At 48.9% G+C, this 20,554-nt stretch overlaps 7 protein-coding genes across 7 annotated transcripts; 3 read left to right on the top strand and 4 right to left on the bottom strand.

The window, feature by feature from the left end:
* Nucleotides 1-1,433: 1,433 nt before the first annotated feature.
* N7443_008893 (uncharacterized protein) lies at nucleotides 1,434-2,793 on the bottom strand (the record flags this gene model as incomplete). Its single annotated transcript, XM_056888949.1, has 2 exons — nucleotides 1,434-1,744; nucleotides 1,806-2,793. The coding sequence occupies 2 exons, from the start codon at nucleotides 2,791-2,793 to the stop codon at nucleotides 1,434-1,436; spliced, it is 1,299 nt and encodes a 432-aa protein (XP_056738251.1).
* A 1,856-nt stretch (nucleotides 2,794-4,649) lies between these two features.
* Nucleotides 4,650-5,195, bottom strand: N7443_008894 (putative membrane protein; the record flags this gene model as incomplete). The annotated part of the gene is given in 3 exon segments (XM_056888950.1): nucleotides 4,650-4,824; nucleotides 4,968-5,130; nucleotides 5,147-5,195. The coding sequence occupies 3 exon segments, from the start codon at nucleotides 5,193-5,195 to the stop codon at nucleotides 4,650-4,652; spliced, it is 387 nt and encodes a 128-aa protein (XP_056738252.1).
* Nucleotides 5,196-7,314: 2,119 nt separating this feature from the next.
* N7443_008895 (putative ABC transporter) lies at nucleotides 7,315-12,288 on the top strand (the record flags this gene model as incomplete). The annotated part of the gene is made up of 13 exons (XM_056888951.1): nucleotides 7,315-7,999; nucleotides 8,047-8,272; nucleotides 8,337-9,014; nucleotides 9,066-9,188; nucleotides 9,242-9,340; nucleotides 9,394-9,518; nucleotides 9,569-9,616; nucleotides 9,667-10,324; nucleotides 10,378-10,455; nucleotides 10,506-11,067; nucleotides 11,126-11,377; nucleotides 11,438-11,727; nucleotides 11,778-12,288. 13 exons carry the CDS (start codon nucleotides 7,315-7,317, stop codon nucleotides 12,286-12,288), a joined length of 4,335 nt encoding a protein of 1,444 aa, XP_056738253.1.
* A 539-nt stretch (nucleotides 12,289-12,827) lies between these two features.
* On the top strand, nucleotides 12,828-14,576 carry N7443_008896 (uncharacterized protein; the record flags this gene model as incomplete). Its single annotated transcript, XM_056888952.1, has 2 exons — nucleotides 12,828-13,411; nucleotides 13,466-14,576. 2 exons carry the CDS (start codon nucleotides 12,828-12,830, stop codon nucleotides 14,574-14,576), a joined length of 1,695 nt encoding a protein of 564 aa, XP_056738254.1.
* A 549-nt stretch (nucleotides 14,577-15,125) lies between these two features.
* gmdA (putative general amidase GmdA) lies at nucleotides 15,126-16,974 on the bottom strand (the record flags this gene model as incomplete). The annotated part of the gene is made up of 4 exons (XM_056888953.1): nucleotides 15,126-15,247; nucleotides 15,299-15,704; nucleotides 15,764-16,645; nucleotides 16,699-16,974. 4 exons carry the CDS (start codon nucleotides 16,972-16,974, stop codon nucleotides 15,126-15,128), a joined length of 1,686 nt encoding a protein of 561 aa, XP_056738255.1.
* Nucleotides 16,975-17,608: 634 nt separating this feature from the next.
* On the bottom strand, nucleotides 17,609-18,825 carry alkB (oxidoreductase, 2OG-Fe(II) oxygenase family; the record flags this gene model as incomplete). Its single annotated transcript, XM_056888954.1, has 2 exons — nucleotides 17,609-18,375; nucleotides 18,441-18,825. The coding sequence occupies 2 exons, from the start codon at nucleotides 18,823-18,825 to the stop codon at nucleotides 17,609-17,611; spliced, it is 1,152 nt and encodes a 383-aa protein (XP_056738256.1).
* A 277-nt stretch (nucleotides 18,826-19,102) lies between these two features.
* Nucleotides 19,103-20,258, top strand: nimX (cyclin-dependent serine/threonine-protein kinase CDC28; the record flags this gene model as incomplete). The annotated part of the gene is made up of 4 exons (XM_056888955.1): nucleotides 19,103-19,139; nucleotides 19,206-19,714; nucleotides 19,774-19,937; nucleotides 19,994-20,258. 4 exons carry the CDS (start codon nucleotides 19,103-19,105, stop codon nucleotides 20,256-20,258), a joined length of 975 nt encoding a protein of 324 aa, XP_056738257.1.
* Nucleotides 20,259-20,554: the final 296 nt, after the last annotated feature.

Below are 20,554 nucleotides of genomic sequence, written 5' to 3' on the forward strand. Positions count from 1 at the left end.
GCAACATGATACCCTGATCGCGCCTAAATTTTGTAGTCTCGGGAGCTCTGTTTTGGTAACATGTTTACTTCCACGGTTGAGTCAACTATTGTTCTTTACTAAGGGAGACTGACTGGTAAAGACGTTCCCTTGAGTGACTGTTTGCGTGTGCCCCACCAGCTTGCGGATCCTCCCGCCGTTTAGCCCAGATGACAATGACGTTGTGTGAGGGTGGTCTTGGGGTTCCTTGTTTTGAGCCTCACCTTGGAAAACGCATATTTTCACGTTCAGCGCTGTTGAACTAGGTGTGGCCATCTAGAAATTCTATACGATAATATTGTGACCGCCATGAGTACGGCCATGAATAGCGGATGGCCAGTATGACGGAATACGCCATCCAGCAATCGCTATAGCTGCAACATTTTAGACATTAGCTTATTTCACTTCTACAGGCTAAGCTCTGAAATCGGCCTGATTGGCTCCCTGGAGAGCTGCTGCTTATCCCAGTGTATCCACGTACTATTTTCCATGCTCTTCAAATGTTTTCTATGTCCCTTTTTCGGGCTTTCGTGGATTTTGATATCTAAGTCGTACCCGCCCAATTCTTCCTTGTGACTATATTTCTGAAATCTCTTGATATACGTCGAGAAGGGAGACCGTGCTGTGTCGTGTCATAAAAGCTGCCGAGAGAGGGGCACTAGAGATGATAGGAAGTAGCAATAGTAAGAAGACCAGTTAAGGTGATGGCACAAAGTGAATATCGTTCATATCCGTAGCGGCAGGATTCAGGACACAGAATTGTATTCCATGTACATGATGCATCAGGTGAACCGAAATTGAAGGCGTCATTCATTCGAACCAAGTTGATTTCTTGAGTTGCGAAAGCCGAGGAATCGCACTGCGTTACCACGGATCAGGTAGAAAAGGAGGTTCATAGTGCAACAATCAGATCATCTCAAGGGTCTTGGAATTTTCCAGTCATCTGCTGAGCCGGCCTCTGAACGGTTCTCATTGAGTACGCTTGAAATGTTGATAGAAAAATACTGTTCAAAAAGAGCAAAGCCTTGATGAATGAATTGTTGGGCTCTGCTCTAGTTTATCTCTATGGACAGGAGAGAGAAAAGAAGGAGGGGAAATATGAAATTCACATAAACGTCATATTTGAATAACCGAGCTAAAGTTACATTAAAATCTATACTGAATGATAGGACCCAGAACGAGATGGCACCGCGGAAACTTTATAAACAAAGTAGCAAACCTAAAGCGAACACAAAAATCATGATAACTGAGAATAAGTCCAGAGACCAAAAGCAAGAACTCTTCAAGTGGGGAAGATCATTGTATACAGTATATAAAACTAGTCAAGAGATGTGAAAGCTTAGGAGCTCACCCACTTGATTTCCATTTCACAAAGCATATAGGCTGAATATTTGAGCACTGGAGTTGAATGTCCGTTAGACTCGGGAATCGTGGAAGTCCATGTACTCGGCACCCTTGACTTTCAGGTCATCCAGAACATTGTACTCCATGATCCACTTCATGCGCTCCATCAATGCGTCCGGGTTGAAATTTTCGCTGAAGTGATCAGGATCGTCGGAGCTGGCCAATTTGCCAGCCTCAAAACTGGTTTTTGTGACCCGATCAGTGCGAGGCTTGCGCAAATCCTGGTAGAACTGGAATGCAGCGTGCAGGTCATCATTCTTCCAGTGGGTAAGAATGGTAGCCAGTGCAATACCGGACTCGATGGCCATGCAGACACCCTGGCCTATCATATGGTGTTAGTCAATATGTCCGGGATTTGTATCATGTATTAAATATGGACACACCTTGATGAGGAAGAGTGGAGTGAACTGCGTCACCAAGAAGAAGAATACCCGCGTTGTTCTGACTCTCTTTTATCTCAAACCACTTGGCAATTGGGTCGCGAACATATAGTGCTTGCTTCATCATGCGGCCATCAGATGAGCCCTTGTGGAGACCCTCGATGACGTCCTGGACTTGGGGGCACCAGTCTTTCACATGCTCGTGGAGTGTTTCAATATCCGCACGGGCCATCCAATTCTCGGAGTCCCAGGAATCAAGAGGTTCAGACATGAATCCAATGACACCGATACGGTCAGTCTGTGTAAATGGGTTGCCAATAGGCAGGCACAGGATATGGCGCTTCGGACCACGGAAGTTGACGACGTTGCGAAGGAGCTTGGAGGTCTCTTCGGGTAGATCCTCATACTCGACGAAGCCACGGTAGACAACCTGGCCGGAATATTTGGGGGAGTCACCGAAGCCTAGCTCGCGGCGAACCCTGCTCTTGATACCGTCGCAGCCAATCACAATATCAGCGTCAACGGTAGTACCGTCCTCGAAGTGAAGGGTGTACGGTGCAGCATCAGGACTGGTGTTGCGATCGATAACTGCGAGGCGTTTCTGCAAGTGAAGATGGTCACCTGGGACAGGCTTCTTAAGAGAATCCAGGAGATGAGCGCGGTGAATCAGGCGTGCATGCGGCTTTGAGAACTCTTCAATATGAGCAAGGTATTCGCCGGTCTGGTAGCTGTGGTACTGCATATAATAAGGCAGTTGAGGTGAAGAGCAGCGGAGCAGAGACTCTTGAAGACCAAACGTATCGAGGATGCGGTTGGCATTGGCGGAGATATCTACACCGGCGCCGACCTCACCGAATTGATGTGCCTGCTCATAGCACTGGACGTTTTTCAGGCCGGCGAACAATGCGGCATTCATGAAAGCCATGCCACCAAGCCCACCGCCAACGACGGCGACTCGTTTACTTTCGAAACCCATGCCGGTAGAACCCATGTCGATAGAAATGATGATTGGGGATAGAGTAGATTAGAGTAGGTGCAGAAGGTTTTTTGTGATGACGATTGATGCTTAGTTGGCTTTGCCTTAAAATGGCTTTCTGTTTGAATGCTGAGATATGATGCTGAATGCAATGATGGATGATGATGTTCTCGAGCCAGCTATTTGTATGTTCAGAGATTCCAGCCTAAGGCCCGTTGCAAAACCAAAGAGCCGATAGCCCTTCATGCTGGTGTGTTGCGAGTTCAAGTTGTTCCGACTGCTAAAACCGGATAGCGGGGCTTTCCCGGCCGATCATCCGTCAAGATGGAGACACCACTTGGGCAAGACCGACCACAAATTGCCTTCCCTGAATAGCTTCATCGGCTCTGACGTAGGGCTGACTATTTTGACAGTCGGAAGCCTACGATGCCATACAGCCCAGTATCCGAATGCCCATGAGTGGTCGGAAAGGGGTCTTTACAATCTCACCCGCAGGACACTAACGCAATTGAGATGCCGGATGAACCAGGCCTGAAACGAGTCAACAAGCTTTCTTTGCCTTTCAAATTAGTTCTTCGGCCTTACAAAGCTCTAGCTTACCTTGATCTTGGGTGTTATCTAGAGATAATCACATTCCGAAGGATGACCTGCGAGGTGTTCCGAAAGCGCCATTCTCGGATTCAGTGAGACGGACTTTGCCTGCCCCCTGCATCCGGGAATCTTGTATCTAACACGAGCCACTGTCATTATTTATCCGGTGATCTCCATGTTGCTCACAGTATTTATTAATAGAGAAAATGCCCACCGAGATGAAGAATGCCTATAGACGGATCACTCTTCAAGAACAGCAGGATGCACGGACCGCGGAGGGCTGTGCAACTGATCTCAGGATAACGGAGCCGACAGTTGAGCGTCGTCATTTAGTGCTTTTTCGCGTGCTCTCTGTAACAATCCGCGTTGTCCACCAACGCGCTGTCGCTCTATACTAGGCCCGTGGGGTACAATGACATAAAGTTTACTGCTTTGCGAGGAATTTTCGAACAGAATAGTATACGTCGGAGGTCTGAAGGGGATAGATTGCCAACACTCACCCTTCAAATGTTATTTCACACCTACAAAGTACATGCAATGTGACATTTCCAACAATTTCTCTCGAAAGCCGAGTCTTCTATCCTGCAAAATGAGGGAAATGAGTTTCCGTTCCACATCAGTTCTACCTATTCTAAATCAAGTGCTCTGTACGCCGTCACGTAATCTCTCCCTCACTTACTTCGAAATGTGAACCCAAATTGGCCCTATGCAACCTCCTCCCCCTTTCCGCATTCTTATCATTCCTTTCCCTAGGCCATATACTTAGCACCTATCCAAGTATTACTACGTTTTTACAACTGCATCCGGCTAATTAAAAAAAATCTACTATGTACTCACCATGCCACTCATGCGCAATGATGCTATACCCTTGAAACGACAACGACGCGCGGTAAGAAAAGAATATCTTATTAGCTATACAATCTAGCTATTTCATATAACACAAAAAAGATTATAAAATCCATGAATTTTTCAATATTTTTGATTATCTCAAAAGGGGAAAAGGGTTCAAGCTATTTGTCCACAGCGTGGCACTACAGCGTCCCCGATATCACGCCACGCGCTCGATTGCGCGGGGACATCACTTTAGCAAAACGTCGCTGTGTTCTTTTCAATAGACTGGAAAGACCTTCTGCAAAGGATTATAGTCCCAAATGATGCGACTCGGCTTTCTGTATGCTGCCGAGGGGGAGATAGCTAAGAACTTATTCACGTGCCAAAACCTTAGATCTCTGCTTAAGCATATATGAATACATCATCACCGAGCCTGAAACATATTAGTCTTAACCCTGGAATATATGAAAAGCAAGGATCTGCCACCCACCAGGCACATAGAGACCCAGGAAGAAGTAAAAGAGGGCCGCCACAGCTTGGTTATCCGTGACTGTAGTCGCCTGATACATCAACCACCATTCGCTGCTGATGCCAACGGGGTACAGGATTATGAAAAGAGAGTATCTAATAGTGTCAACCTGATGTATCTTTGTCGTCAAGGCTAAATTCAGACGCGGACCGGATAAACAAGGAGGGGGAAGAAAGAGACGGGAACTCGGTCATGGCCAAGAAAATTTCAAGGAAAAGGGTGAGGAGAGGGGACTTACCTCAAGCATTTTAAAGCCCGCGGAACGGGATATCCTGCCAACAAGATAACAAAATACAAATACCGGATCGCATCAGCTGTTGCCCAGGCAAGAAGCATGGCCGTATAGGCCAATGAAAGCGCAGTGATATCAGGAAATGCATAGTTGATGGCCCAGACCTGGACTGTGCGGGCAAATACCTGCGTAAAGGTGGTAAATACAGGGGATCGGATGACTCCTGCAATCCATAGCGGAAATTTTAGGTATCAGTCTTGGGAGGATAGCTTTGAGTGGGGGTGATACCTGTTGCGGCATGCAGTATCTCAGCTACGGCTAAGGTCTGAGCACATCGAGTCCATGCTTCGAGCGATGTGTACACGGCTGAGACATCAGGGGAAAAGATCAATGTCGCAACCGTGGTGAATAGGATATGTAACCAAAGGGAGGCACCGATAGTGTTATAAAACAGTAAGTAGGTCCGACCGGCAGTCGATTGAGGCTTATTGTGTGTTGACACCATTGTAACAATTGCAGAAGAGGCTTGTTTCTCCAGTACTGCTGGGCAGGTTTCGGTACGTTAAAGTTCGGTTTTTCTTTCAGGAATGTCTTATCAGTTCAATCTAACCACTTTAGGAGCCGTACCCATCATTCCCTAGCAAACAGTAGCGCACTCAGCCTCTGATCTTCACTTTAGTAGATTTGCTCGTCTTTCGAAGCCTACAAGCGCTCTAGACATAAAGAAATGTTTCTTCAAGCTCATTATAAGCATTTAGGAATAGTAGTAGCTAGCTAATATTCAGCTAGTCGCTGTTGTTCAGTGTATATTAAAGACAAAGAGGATATTTATGCCATTCTACCCACATCTAAGGAATAAAGAAAAAGGAGCCTGAATATTTGAAATAGGCGTTGAAAGTCATGCTCCAAATATGCTTGGCGCTTAGATGACAACTTAAGCTTAGGAAGCTGTAGGTCGAACTCCTCGCCATTTTAAACCTGGCCCTTGATTCCATTCAGCTTTAATATGCACAAGTCCAGCTAAACGATATCATGCCTGCCCCGTTTGCGAGCGGCTGGAGTCGGCTGATATGAGTGCGATCTTCGACAACATCATCGCGTTGAACCATTCATTTGTCAGCTTCATAGAAGCCTGACCGAACTTTTCTGAATAGCTGACTGATGCGGCCCTCCAACGCGAGGCGAGTCATCTTCTCGCTGTCCACGCTGGAGCTGTATCGTGGATCGCAAACCGCTGCAATCGAAGGAGGCGGCGGTCCTTCTGATAAATTCTCGGGTTTTTCGCTCCAGAAAATTTAATTTTCAAAAGTGGGAGGTGCGAGCTGGGAGGTGTTATAGAAACACGTCAAAAATGGGGTTCGAGACCACATTCGTACGGTAAGGCATATTCCCCTTGCTTTCTGCTGTTTTTGGTCACCTCCAGGGCCTGTTAGCTAGATAAATTAAAACTGTTCGGAGCTTGTATTTGGCATAATTGTGAAATCAATTAACGAATAAAGGGTAAGGTCTTTAATGACACTCGAGTGACGGTGCTTTGAGGATCCGCTCAAACAAACTCACTTTTTGCTGCCCGCATTTGAATGTATTTCTTTTGACTAAAACCAATCTTAGAATTTGGATCGATGATCTTTTATTTTTATTGAATCTATCCGGTCGGGTCAATAAACTGGTGGCAGCCGATATCTTAAAAATAATCGGAAGAACATGTACACCTTAGCAACAAGCCCCGGTGAACATGCAAATCATTTGGTCCTGGTAGCACCTAAGAACACGCGATATCGAACTTTCTTAACCAAGTATTGCCTTTCTAGTCGCATACCTTGCAAGGTCAGAAATATTCAGCAAGGAATAGAAAGGGCCTAGATCAAAGGCCAAAGAGACTTAGGCACGATCGGCCGATCGATGACTTCATGATCGGGCCTGTAACCTCCGCTGTCCGGGAGCTTTGAAGTCCGGGGTGCAATGTCCATGGTAGTATCATCTAGATCAAGCCATACAATTCCCATAATCGGAATGTGCTCATGTAACTCTCGTCATATTATTGGACGATGAACAGGCCCCCCCTGCCCGGATGTAGTCGGACTTTAGGAAGCTGCCCGGGAGCCTCAAGCTCCGACACCGAGTACCATAACCTGGCTGGCCTGTGATGCTTGACGTAACTACCGCTCACCTTCTGAAACATTAGTTTGAATCTGCTATATAGTCGGTTGATGGTCAGTACGGTATATTCTACCTGGTTTGAGCACAATTAGCATGTCCCCAAGGTGTGATTTTCTCTGTCTTTAAGCCATTTACCAGTGGCACACTACCATCATAATTGCCCTTATCGAATAAGTATCAATTCAAGATCATTATGAGCCAGGACCGTCCCGATAGTGGTACGACGTTGGGGTCACGAACAGGAAGGCGCGCTTCAACCGAATCTGCTCCTGCAAGTGTCGATACATCTTCTGAGTCCGGCCAAGAGGAAGATTTTGCTCCGATTCACAGTGCACCAACAAACCAGCCTGATGGAGGCTCAGAGGAAGCTCAACTGACTGATACAAGTCTTGCACAAACATTGACCCACCGACGCAGCTATGCGTCCGGCCATGAGGGCGAAGAATGGGCAACGATCGAACGGCTGATTTCTCGGATGTTTGGTGAAGAGCGAAAAGCAAACTCCGAGGAAGAAAATACAAGACATGCCGGAGTAGTCTGGAAGAACCTGTCTGTCAAAGGCGTGGGCCTTGGAGCAGCTCTCCAGCCCACCAATGGCGATATCTTTCTTGGTATCCCGAGGTTGATCAAAAGATTATTAATTCGGGGTAGAAAGAGCACTGGAGCTGGAAAGGCCGATATTCGCACTATTTTGAATGATTTCACCGGTTGCGTCCGACCGGGAGAAATGCTTCTCGTGCTGGGTCGTCCTGGATCCGGTTGTTCAACCTTTTTGAAGGTGATTGGAAATCAACGATATGGATATGAGAGCATCGAAGGCGATGTGAGGTATGGCGGAGCTGATTCGTCCACCGTGGCAAAGAGCTATAGGTCAGAGGGTAAGTGTTACCTCATCTCAAGGATATTTATAAAATAACCGGAATAGTGTCATATAATCCCGAGGATGATCTTCACTATGCCACTTTGACTGTGCGAGACACGTTGCTCTTCGCTCTCAAGACCAGAACCCCGGATAAATCCTCACGAATTCCAGGAGAGAGTCAGAAAGATTACCAGCAGACGTTTCTCACAGCGATCGCCAAGCTCTTTTGGATCGAGCATGCTTTAGGAACTCGAGTTGGCAACGAGCTTATCCGAGGAGTTTCTGGAGGGTAAGTAGAATATTGTTCACCATATTCTTGAACTTCAAGTCCGTGCTGATCAAATTGAATTCAGAGAGAAAAAGCGAGTGTCGATCGGGGAGGCCATGGTTACCAAAGCTAGCACACAATGCTGGGATAACTCGACGAAAGGTCTGGACGCGAGCACGGCACTCGAGTATGTCCAGAGCTTGAGAAGTTTGACCAATACCGCGCACGTCTCAACGCTAGTCGCTCTTTACCAAGCTTCTGAAAACTTGTTTAATCTGTTCGATAAAGTTATCCTGATTGAAGATGGAAAGTGCGCTTTTTACGGTCGATCCGAAGACGCCAAGGCCTACTTTGAACGACTGGGTTTCGAGTGTCCACCACGATGGACAACCCCTGATTTCTTGACATCTGTCAGTGATCCACACGCAAGACGCGTCAAGCCTGGTTGGGAAGACCGGATTCCCCGTACCGCTGACGAGTTTCAAGCTGCATATCGCCACAGTGATGCTTTCAAGGCTTCCTTCACCGACGTTGAAAGGTTTGAGAAAGAGATACAAGAAGGGGCGCACGAAAAAGAGACTGCCAGAAAGAACATGAAGACTAAGAATTACACTGTCTCATTTTGGAAGCAGGTTATGATTCTTACTCATCGGCAATTTCTCGTGATGTTTGGAGACCGAGCGGCGCTGGCTGGGAAATGGGGGGTCATTATCTTCCAAGCTTTGATCGTGGGGAGTTTGTTCTTCAACCTCCCCAATACAAGGTTCGTCAAACCCCCAAAGCTTCGAAGCTGTCAAAGCTAACTGTCCTCTAGCTCTGGAATTTTTACTAGGGGAGGTGTCATGTTCTTCATCCTTTTGTTTAATGCTCTGCTTGCTCTAGCAGAGCTCACGTCGGCATTTCATAGTCGACCAATTCTTCTGAAACACAAAAGCTTGTATGTTTCCGCTTGACTATTGAGTTTGCAAAGGATTACTCTAACAGATCCAGTTCCTTCTATCGCCCATCAGCGTATGCCCTGGCGCAGGTTGTCGTGGATGTTCCGTTGGTGTTTATTCAGGTTGTGCTCTTTGACCTAATAGTATATTTGTATGATCAATCCCCATACCCCTTTGCCCACAATTCATTAACCCCCATTGCAGCATGGCAAATCTTTCCCGGACACCTTCCCAATTTTTCATTAATTTGCTTTTCATTTTCATACTCACTATGACGATGTACTCGTTCTTCCGATCTCTTGGAGCGTTATGTGGATCACTGGACATTGGTAATATTATCTACAGAAAAAACCTCGGAACTTCACTGACGTTTATTTAGCTACTCGCCTTACTGGAGTTGCAATTCAGGCACTTGTTGTGTACACGGGTAAGTATATTGGAAAGCCCCATATAGGATCTGCTAAAATTAGCAACCAGGATACCTCATCCCTCCTTGGAAAATGCACCCGTGGCTCAAATGGCTTATCTGGATCAACCCCATGCAATATGCCTTTGAATCATTGATGGCCAACGAGTTTCACAATCTCGATATCATATGCGAGGCACCATACATCGTTCCTGCGGGTCCAAATGCATCTCCAGGTCATCAGACCTGCGCTATACAAGGAAGCACTCCTGATAAGTTAACAGTCAATGGGGCCGACTATATCAAGACTGCCTTCACGTATAGCCGCGCGCATTTGTGGCGCAACTTTGGCATCATCATTGGATGGTTTCTCTTCTTCGTCGCTCTGACAATGCTCGGAATGGAGATCCAGAAGCCTAACAAGGGTGGAAGCTCCGTCACAATTTTCAAGAGAGGTGAAGCACCGAAGACGGTGGAAGATGCAATTGAGCATACTGGGCCACCAGTGGATGAAGAGTCAGCGACAAAGAATGGTGCAACTCCCGAATTGAAGGATAAAGAAACAAATGAGAAAGTTCAGGACATTGCCAAGAGTACATCGATTTTCACTTGGCAGGACGTGAACTATACGATCCCCTACAAAGGTGGTCAGCTGAATTTGCTACAAGGTGTTCACGGTTATGTCAAGCCCGGTCGGCTTACAGCGTTGATGGGCGCATCTGGTGCAGGGTAAGTGACATTGCCGTTTAGACCTAGAATGAACGATGGCTAATTGACTCAAGAAAAACCACACTTCTCAATGCCTTGGCACAGAGAATCAACTTCGGAGTCGTCACTGGCAGCTTCTTGGTCGATGGAAAGTAAGATATTGCTCCGAAATCCAGCAACTTTGCTCATCTCACAATAATAGACCTCTCCCAAAAAGCTTCCAAAGAGCGACCGGGTTTGCCGAACAAATGGACATTCATGAACCAACTGCGACTGTGAGAGAGTCCCTAAGATTTTCAGCCCTCTTGCGTCAGCCAAAGGAAGTGCCAGCGAAAGAAAAGTACGATTACTGCGAGAAGGTTATTGACTTACTCGAAATGCGGCCCATTGCTGGCGCGACGGTCGGATCCCAGGGATCTGGATTGAACCAAGAGCAGAGAAAGCGACTCACTATTGCGGTGGAGCTTGCCAGCAAGCCAGAATTACTTCTATTCCTGGACGAGCCAACTTCCGGTCTCGACTCGCTCGCAGCTTTCAATATTGTCCGCTTCCTTCGGAGATTGGCAGATGCAGGACAAGCCGTACTTTGCACTATTCACCAGCCATCGGCTGTGCTTTTCGAGCAGTTTGATGATCTACTTCTGCTGAAGAGTGGTGGTCGGGTGGTATACAACGGTGCTCTTGGACTCGACTCCAAGACCCTGATAGACTACTTTGAGCGCAATGGAGGAAAAAAGTGCCCGTCTAATGCTAACCCGGCAGAGGTAGGTGCTCATCACCGATTTTAGACCCACACCGAAGAATTCTCTGACTCATCTTCAGTACATGCTCGAGGTCATCGGTGCTGGCAACCCGGATTATAAGGGCCAAGACTGGGGTGATGTGTGGGCCGACTCTCCAGAATCCAAGAAGCTTACAGATGAGGTAGAGAACATTATCAGCTCCCGCCATGAGATGCAAGACGACGAAAAGATCAAAGATGATCGGGAATATGCAATGCCTCTCTATACGCAAATCGTGGCAGTGACTAGGAGAGCATTCGTGGCATATTGGAGACTTCCTGATTATATTTTGGTACGGCATCTTGTTTCTTTATGTATATCTGGCGATCGTGCTGCTAATACTATGTTCTAGGGCAAAATGATGCTTCATATCTTTACCGGCCTTTTCAATACGTTCACATTCTGGCATCTTGGGAACAGCTATATTGACATGCAGTCGAGACTCTTCTCCATCTTCATGACCCTTACTATCTCGCCCCCTCTCATTCAGCAGCTACAGCCACGATACCTTCATTTCCGAGGGATCTACGAGTCGCGCGAGTCCAGCTCCAAAATGTACTCATGGGTTGCATTTGTAGTGAGCACAATCTTACCAGAGCTCCCATACTCGATTTTCGCAGGATCTGTGTACTTCAACTGCTGGTAAGTGACATACTGATTCCATGAAGCTTCGAATATCTTACGAGATCTAGGTACTGGGGTATCTGGTTCCCTCGCGACTCGTTCAGCTCGGGCTATACATGGATGCTGCTCATGGTGTATGAGTGCTACTATATCGGCTTCGGCCAATTCATTGCAGCCTTTGCACCAAATGAGTTATTTGCATCTCTGCTAGTTCCATCATTCTTCACCTTTGTCGTGTCGTTTTGCGGTGTTATCGTTCCCTATTCAGCTCTACCTCATTTTTGGCAATCCTGGATGTATTGGCTTACGCCTTTTCACTATTTGCTCGAGGGACTCCTGGGTGTTGTCACCCACAAAGTTCCCGTGCAATGCGTGGAACGCGAAGAGGCCCAATTTAGTCCGCCTTCCGGCATGACTTGCCAAGAATATGCAGGTGCTTATGCACGGGAAGCTGGTGGTTATGTCCGTGATGCCGCGAATGGGATGTGCGCATATTGCCAATTTTCGGAGGGTGACACGTTCGTAAGTATACCAGAAGCACCCACTGTGCGAACGGAGGCTAACAAGAAGATCTACTAGGCTGCCACTTTCAATGTTTTCTATTCGCACAAGTGGAGAGATTATGTAAGTTCAAATGACAACATTATATGTTTTTTGGTGCTAAGAATCACCTAGGGTATCTTTTGGGCCTTCGTTTTCTTCAACTTCTTCCTAGTCTTTTTCTTCTCATGGCTATACCTCCATGGTGTTCGTGATTTCAAGCGGTGGCTCAGCGAACGCAGGACTAGGGGTGGTAAAAGTAGTAAAGCTTGATCTAGACGGACGAATGGGCTATTTTTGTTTATCTTTAGAGACAATTTTCGAAATAAATTGATTGAACCGGAAGCGAGAAAGATGTTGTAGAAAAGTAGGGTAGCACTGCTCTCGTGGGGATCTCAGCTCCGCGCCGGAAAAGCTTGGCGCCTCCTCTCTTCAACCGCCGCCCCCAATTTCTTTCTCCGGATACACAACGCGCATGCTCGATTGCTTTATGTCATGTTGATCTACGTTTGAATTGGCGGTCTCTCCCATCTCCCCACAGCTCCACCCTACTCTCTTACCATCGCACTCGCGCCGACATGAAGGAAGAAACTCCCAGAGAGACCCCCGAAGAGTCGCGCGGCGACGAGAGCCAGCACTCGGCCTCGAAGTCGGCGAATAACCAGACGGCTAAGGATCGCAAATGCCAATACTGCAACCAGTCGTTTACATCCTCATCCCTCGGCCGCCACCTTGATCAGTTCCTTTTCAAGAAGAAGCCCGACGGCGTCCACAACGTTGAGGAGATTCGGCGCATCCGTAGTGGGATCACACGTCGACAGGCTCGCACGAGCTCTGGCAAGCATGACGGAAGCCCCGATCACGATCTGAGCAAGAGCTCCACAGAACCTTATCCATCGGGAGAACCGAGCACGAAGTCACGGGAAGCTCCCGTGCGTATGATGTTCAACACACCTACCTGGCACGCAACTGGTGTCATCAACGACATCCCCAATCCGAGTCGGGCTCTGGATGGACCTCGGGCTGCGCCGGCACCCGCGCGGACGGAATCGCTGCAGCTACCGGACTACGCAAGCCGGGGTGCTACGGCGAACAATCCGGATACAATGAAGGCGCTCGAGCTGGCATTACGCGAGGTACTAGACAATATCAAGGCTGCAACGTATGCGATAACAACCATTTTATCCTCTTGAAATTGAAGCTAACTTTTTGCCAGTGCTGTTTCGGGCTTCCGACCTCGGCCATCTCCTTTCGACTTCGATCTTCAAGCCCAGACATTCCCATCTCTGTGTCTTCATCTTCTCCCTCCCCCTCCGAGCCTATTTGCGGCCCACCCGTTTTCTTCTCCTACATCATTCCCGATTCAAGCACCGGGCGCGGAACACTTAGATATCGTCCGGCAAGCACTTCGTTCCAAGATCGCACAATGGCAGTCTGATCAGCTCACCGCAGACCCCGCATCCCACCCAAAATACCCAAGCGGCGGCATGGACAATGCAATGGTCTATCGTACGGCCCAGCAGCATGAGGAAATCAGTTTCAGGCACCTGGACCTGGCGTTCAATCATTGGAGTACACTTCCTCTAGAGGCCCGTCGCGAAGCATGGTCACTGGAAATTATGCGTGCCTTTTCCCGCGAAGCTGAGAGACGCAGGTCTTCTGATGAGCAGCTTGCGAGGGTCCAGCAGGAAGCGAATCAGTTGCGTGCCCAAGTTGAGCGTCTTGGGGCTTGCCAATGGCCTCGTGAGTTCGCTTTATTCCCACCAGACATGCTTCCTCTGTCCCGGGACATAACCCGAGAACTTGACGCAAAAGAGAGCCACATCAGCCCCGACTCGGCACGATGGGATTATGATAACGTTGTTGCCAAGTGGAAGCGTGTTGTTATGCATGACAAGGGTATGGGCCGCATTGGAGTGGGCTATGGGATAAACGCAGGCGGCTTCATGGAATCAGATAATAGTCGACGCCAGAGCCCTGACGCTCGTCCTCCACGGCCAGGCGAGGATACATCATCTCACCCAAATCGGTTGCGTCCTATGCAGGCTCCTGTCGCGATGAGTCCTGATCCCGCAAACACATCCACCCCAGCCTCCTCCACGAATTACGCTTCTCCTTACTCTCATGCCGACCCCCGCAGTCCACCGGGTGGTAGTGGTCCGGGTCAGCAAAATAAACGCCCGAGGCTGATGAATGGATCGGACGGTCCAAATGCACCATCCGCCGAGCCACCGGCCAACAGGCCTCCTTGGCACTCTTCCACACCGATCCTCTCCAATTTGGCTGCGCCTTCCAATCAGACGCCGCCGTCTTCTTCTCGAGGCTAGCACAGTACACGTGCTAGCAATATCAATGCCTCTGTAACAATCAACCTGAGAATAAACTTGCTGGTGAACTGGGTAAGCCAATATCTCAGCTTTCAAACCCACCTCACCATATATACGTGTATAGCAACTTTTACTGTGAAATGACACCCCGAACTTACCTGGGAACTTGTTATGCATCTGACTCAACGACACACGAGCTTTGAACAAGATGTATATTTTAACGCTACATTATAATAATACAACCCTAGGAACCCCAAGATCTTTTGTCTTTACTTTGAGAGAGGATGACCATAACTTACAGAAATGCCCAAGAAACAAATGAGGACCGAAAAAACACAGTGTTTAGGCCCTTTTACCATAAAGTTCCTTTACAACCTTACGTAATGCGACTCCGAATCTTAAGCGTCCAAAGAGATATCGGAGCTACATACTATAAGGCTACAAAGGACTTGGCGCTATACGATACATTGAGAATAAAGGTTTCAATTCTTAGAAGATTGAGGACAATTCTCGACCTGACCGGGATATCAGACCTCAAATATGAGGTCGTCAAATGTCACGAGCAATCTCTTCCCCAATATACTCCGCAATGGTGAGCATCTTTTCCTCCTGCAGTCTCCTTCCCACGAGTTGAATGCCAACAGGCGCTCCATCATAAGTGTCCGCATCATCTTTAGTTCAAGTTAGCGACATAAGCTTAAGAAAGACAAGTGTAGACTCACAATTCCAATTGATATAATCAGCAGACAAAGACAAGTTTTTACCATGCACATCCACCGTCTTGTCTGCAAATGTCACCGGGATAGAGATGCTGCTGTAGTCCAACACATTGACAAATGCTGTATAGCCCACACTCTCGTATTGCGCGGGAATAACTGCTGCGTGAGATGCCAATGGACAGAAGAGTCCATCCACAGGACGACCAGTGCCAGTGAGAGCTGCTGTGCTGTTCCAGTAGTCCATGTATTCTTTCTGATATTCACGCTTGGTGATATTGAGAGCTGCAATCTCTGACGCGCTCAGCTGGGGCCCGTTTTGCTGGACTATGACTTGTTTCGCCTGCGTTTCCCCGGAGAGACTGAAGTGATGCCTGAAGTCTGCACCGCCGTCCATGTCGAATGTTCTGGCCTGGTATATGTCAACGTGGTCCACACAGGTACCTTTCAGTTGAGTCAAAGGGTACATACAGCTATATCATGAGCCCTCTCATGAGAGGGTGGATTCCACGGTATGACCTTATGTCCAAGCCGCTCAAGAGTCTGCTGAACAAGTTTCATTCCTCGTGCAATGGGTGGGTGGATACGGCCCACGCCATTATAAGGCATTATCCCAAAGGCAAGAGACGAAGTACCGCTTGTGGCCTGATTGATCAACTTGCGCGTCTCTTCGACGATAGTATCCCGCCATGGGATCTCCAATGCAAGTGGATCATGAAGCCACGGCTGTTGACTGAGAACAGCCTTAAACAACAACGTCAGAGACCGCGCAGTCGGCGCAAGCGGTCCGATAACTGACAAAATAGTACTCTGTCCATCCGCAGAATTGGCAGCGCTCTGATACGGGACTCTGCCTGAAGAAGGACGTAATCCATACAAGGAATTGAATCCAGCTGGGATGCGCACACTGCCGCCAATATCAGTCCCGAAGCCAGCGGGCGACCCTCGTAACGCGATTAACGCTCCCTCGCCGCCGGAACTACCGCCGCAAGACAAAAGTCTGTTTTTGGGGTTCCATGTGTAGCCGATGATGTTGTTGACGGTTTCACCTGCCATCAGCGTAGTTGGGACGCTGGTCTTGCAATAGAGTACCGCACCCAGATTGCGCAGTTCTCTGACCAGCTCGCTCTCCTTTGTTGCTCGGCGTGGATCGTCGTGCTGGCCTTGGAAAGTGCCGATCCAGCCCACGTACCCCATGGTAGTCTCGACACCTTTGACATGGAATTGATCTTTCAGACTAACGGGAAGACCGTGCAATGGCCCGGTAGGCGCTTTATGCTCTGCAAAATAGGCATCGAGCTTGATTGCGTCTTCAATTGCTGCGTCGAAGAAGATCTCGTGTAGACAACTGACCTATTCACTTTTTTTTTAGCATAAGTCCGCGATATCTGTTACTTGGGACGTACCAGTTGATGAGCGATTGCGGCGCGATGGCAGAAGGCCTTGGTCACTTCGACAGCCGACCAGCGCCCTGAAGTCGTTTCAGCAGTGATATCAACAGCATCAGACTCAGTGATTTCGATTTCACGATTGCTGAGGAACTGCTGAATATAAGGTCCGGTAACATCACGCTGTTCGACAGCCGTGGGGATGGGACCCTTCAGCCGCCATATCTCGGGAATCGCATTGAGAATTGATTGGCGCTTAGCCTCTCCTTGAGCAGACCAGTTGGAGTCAGTCATCGTGAGTGAAATGAGATGATATATGATAATTTTCGTGCAATATATTCTATTTAAGTTGACCTATGCTTATCGCGCGGGGCGGGGGTGTTGGGGTCGGTTGGAGACCGGATTTAGCACCGCGGAGACACAGCCTACGGCACCAAAAGTACAGCATTCTTTATCTCATATCCTGGCAACCCGGTCTATGTAGATCCTAGATAGTGTCACGTTGAATCTGAGTACCCAAGGCGATATCCTCAAGCGACGCTCCTCTTCAAAGGTATCATTCAGCACAAAATGCACCATTCTTGGCCCATGATTTTACGGGTAGGCCAGAGAATCTCGGACTGTTGACAGGAAGCAGATCCGAACTGTCACCTTTTTGATAGGTCCATATGCCATACGTTGGGGTGAACTTCAAATCAGTTTGCCATCCTTGGGGTAGATGTCTAGTATGTGCCAAAGGAGAACCTCCATCGCACTTAGGGTAGGAAGACCGTGGACACAATCTTCTCCAAATTGTTCAGCTTGGGGGTGCAGTACTAGATTGGCACAAGATTTGAGATACCCCAACAAGAGCAGACCCCGGAGAAAGCATTGGCGGCTGAATTCGCTTGCCTCGCTTAGAAATTGGGGAGACATGAACTCCGATATCTCACGGAACATGTGGGATATTCATCTGGCGCACATTTAGATTGATCCGTTTGCCAGACATCCAGCCCTTCCACATCTCATAAGGATCAATAAGAGCATCCGGCGCATTGTGCCCAGCAGATGGCCACTCTGCCAGCCAGCTCGGGCAGGTAGAGGGCAAAATCTTAGGGACTCCATGCCAGGCAAACCGAGAAGTTCCATTCATGTAGACGGCATCACCTGACCGAAGCCGAATGACCTCTGCCGCATTCCCGTCATCGTGGCTAACGAGAAACAAGCCATCGCACCCAAAGCTGATGCTGATCAAGCCCACATCGCAATCCTCGCTTACATCTCGATGCGCACTCAAGGTATCGCCAGCAGAATACAAATTCAGGATCGCCGCTTGCGCCTCAGTCTCGGGGAACGCAGCCTTCAACAGCTTCGCGACGTCTTGTGGGAATGGCGGCGGGGCTTCGGGAGGATAGACCTTGTCGGTCCAATTGTATTGGCCACCCAACGTGACCCAGCGGAGCTTCTTCTCGAGCACACTCTGGATGGGCAGAGGCTTGTGAACTGAAGGATCCTTTGGCTGTAGTGTGCGTGTAGGATCGTCTGCGAAGAACGACTTTGTGGTGGCAGTGCTGTCTGTTCCTTCCGGGTATGTGACGTCGTAATGCAGGTGCAGATTGGTTTTATGTTCCGGGTTAGGGAGGTCTCGGTGGAGCAGGCGTGACAGGAGTTCGGTCTGGACGGTGGGAGGGAATATGGAGGGTATCATCAAGAGACCTGTTGAAGGTTAGGAAGGGTTCTTTGAGCTGCAGGGCTTAGTTCGGAGAACCGTCAAGGCTGACCGGAAACCGAGTTGTGAGTATAGACTGGCATGTTCTCCGCCAAGGGAGCATGGTCTTGACCGGACGCATGTCCCCCGCGAATGAAGTCATCGAATGCCAGTCGGAGCTCTTGGCTGGACATGTACTGCGAGATGCTCAGGCTAGGCGGTAGGTTGTCCGGATCCACCCGCTGTAGATCGAGGATGCCGGGATCATTGTCAATTTCCGACAGAGGAAGCTTGGAGTATTTCTTGAAACAAAGCCGGACAGCCTCCGGAGGGCGGTCGTGGGCATTGAGGTCTTGGATCTGGGCCATGGCGATGCGGACTTCCAAAAGATCGGCGAGGGACAGTAAATGTACGCGCTCACCGCCTCGGCGCGGGGGTTGTTTGTTTTCTCTCCCCATTACTGTAACGATCCTGCTCAGTGAAGATCTTCAATCCGACAAATTACGACCTCCTTGGTGTTGAGACCTCACTTGACTAGCTCCGTGGTCTCAGAGATCGACGATCGACTTCCGACTGCCTGTAAGTCTCGTTGATTCCTTCCCCCTCGTGTCCCTCCTTGCTTCGCCCTCACCCCCCCCATCATCCGTCCAATCTGCATTCGCCCCCATTTTCTCGGTCCCTGTCATTTTTGCTAACGTGGCCGACAGTGAAGCTGAATCAGAAGTCTCCGCCACCATGGATAACTACCAAAAAATCGAAAAAATCGGTGAAGGTACGTGTTGACGCGGTTGTTGATATTGTCTTGTCGGAACTTGACTCACGCGTCTTCCGTCTCTAGGCACGTACGGTGTCGTCTACAAGGCCCGCGAGCTGGTCTCCCCAAACCGAATTGTTGCCCTCAAAAAGATCCGACTGGAAGCCGAAGATGAGGGTGTTCCCAGTACCGCCATCCGTGAGATCTCACTTCTCAAGGAAATGCAGGACCCCAACATTGTCCAATTGCTGAACATTGTCCACGCCGATGGTCACAAGCTCTACCTCGTTTTCGAATTCCTCGATCTCGACCTGAAGAAATACATGGAGGCCCTGCCGGTCAGCGAGGGTGGCCGTGGCAAGGCTCTCCCTGATGGATCCACATCAATGGCAAGCCTGGGGCTGGGCGACGCCATGGTAAAGAAGTTTATGGCGCAGCTGGTTGAGGGTATTCGGTACTGTCACAGTCACCGCATTCTTCACCGTGATTTGAAGCCTCAAAACTTGCTCATTGATCGCGACGGCAACCTGAAGCTTGCCGATTTTGGTCTGGCCCGAGCCTTCGGTGTCCCCCTGCGCACTTACACCCATGAGGTAGGCACCGAGTTCGGAAACCCTGAAGCAACTCGCTTGACTGATACGTTTTATCTCAGGTCGTTACACTGTGGTACCGCTCCCCCGAAATTCTTCTTGGAGGCCGCCAATACTCCACCGGTGTCGATATGTGGTCCGTCGGCGCCATCTTCGCCGAGATGTGCACCCGCAAACCTCTGTTCCCCGGCGATTCGGAGATCGATGAGATCTTCAAAATCTTCCGGTGAGTGTTTATCTTTATTCTCAATGGATTTATCCACTAATCGTCTATCTCTACAGTGTCCTCGGCACTCCCGATGAAGAGATTTGGCCTGGTGTCACCTCCTTCCCCGATTACAAGGCGACTTTCCCCAAGTGGAAGCGCCCCGATGTCGCCATTGTCCCCGGTCTCGAGCAAGCTGGTCTCGAGCTTCTAGAGGCCCTGCTTGAGTATGATCCAGCGCACCGCCTCTCGGCGAAGCAGGCCTGCATGCACCCCTACTTCCGCAACGGCAGCTCTTACTATTCAGGTCGCACCAACGGCACAAGAAACGGTTATCACTAAGATGATCTCGACGCAGATATTTTCCGTGTAACCTTATTCATTTGTCAGAGGATCGCACACGAGACTGATGCCCAGGCGACATGCGTTTCTTTGTTTCTTTTTGTGTTTTTTTTTTCTCTTCTATGTATCTGGCGTTGATGGGGTGGGGGGAGTGACTAGGAGGGCGGGCTTACTTTGATACAAGTGCTTTCAGTCAAAATGCAAGGCGTACATACCCCTTTCGGACCATAAGCCCGGTGCTACCCTAGGGAAACGATTTAAGCTAAAATCTGCAGGAGTATAGATCACTGCCAGGG

The sequence above is a fragment of the Penicillium atrosanguineum genome (assembly GCF_028827265.1).
Source record: "Penicillium atrosanguineum strain IBT 20685 chromosome Unknown utg000007l_segment0_segment0, whole genome shotgun sequence".
In the NCBI taxonomy this organism is placed as follows: Eukaryota; Fungi; Ascomycota; class Eurotiomycetes; order Eurotiales; family Aspergillaceae; genus Penicillium; species Penicillium atrosanguineum.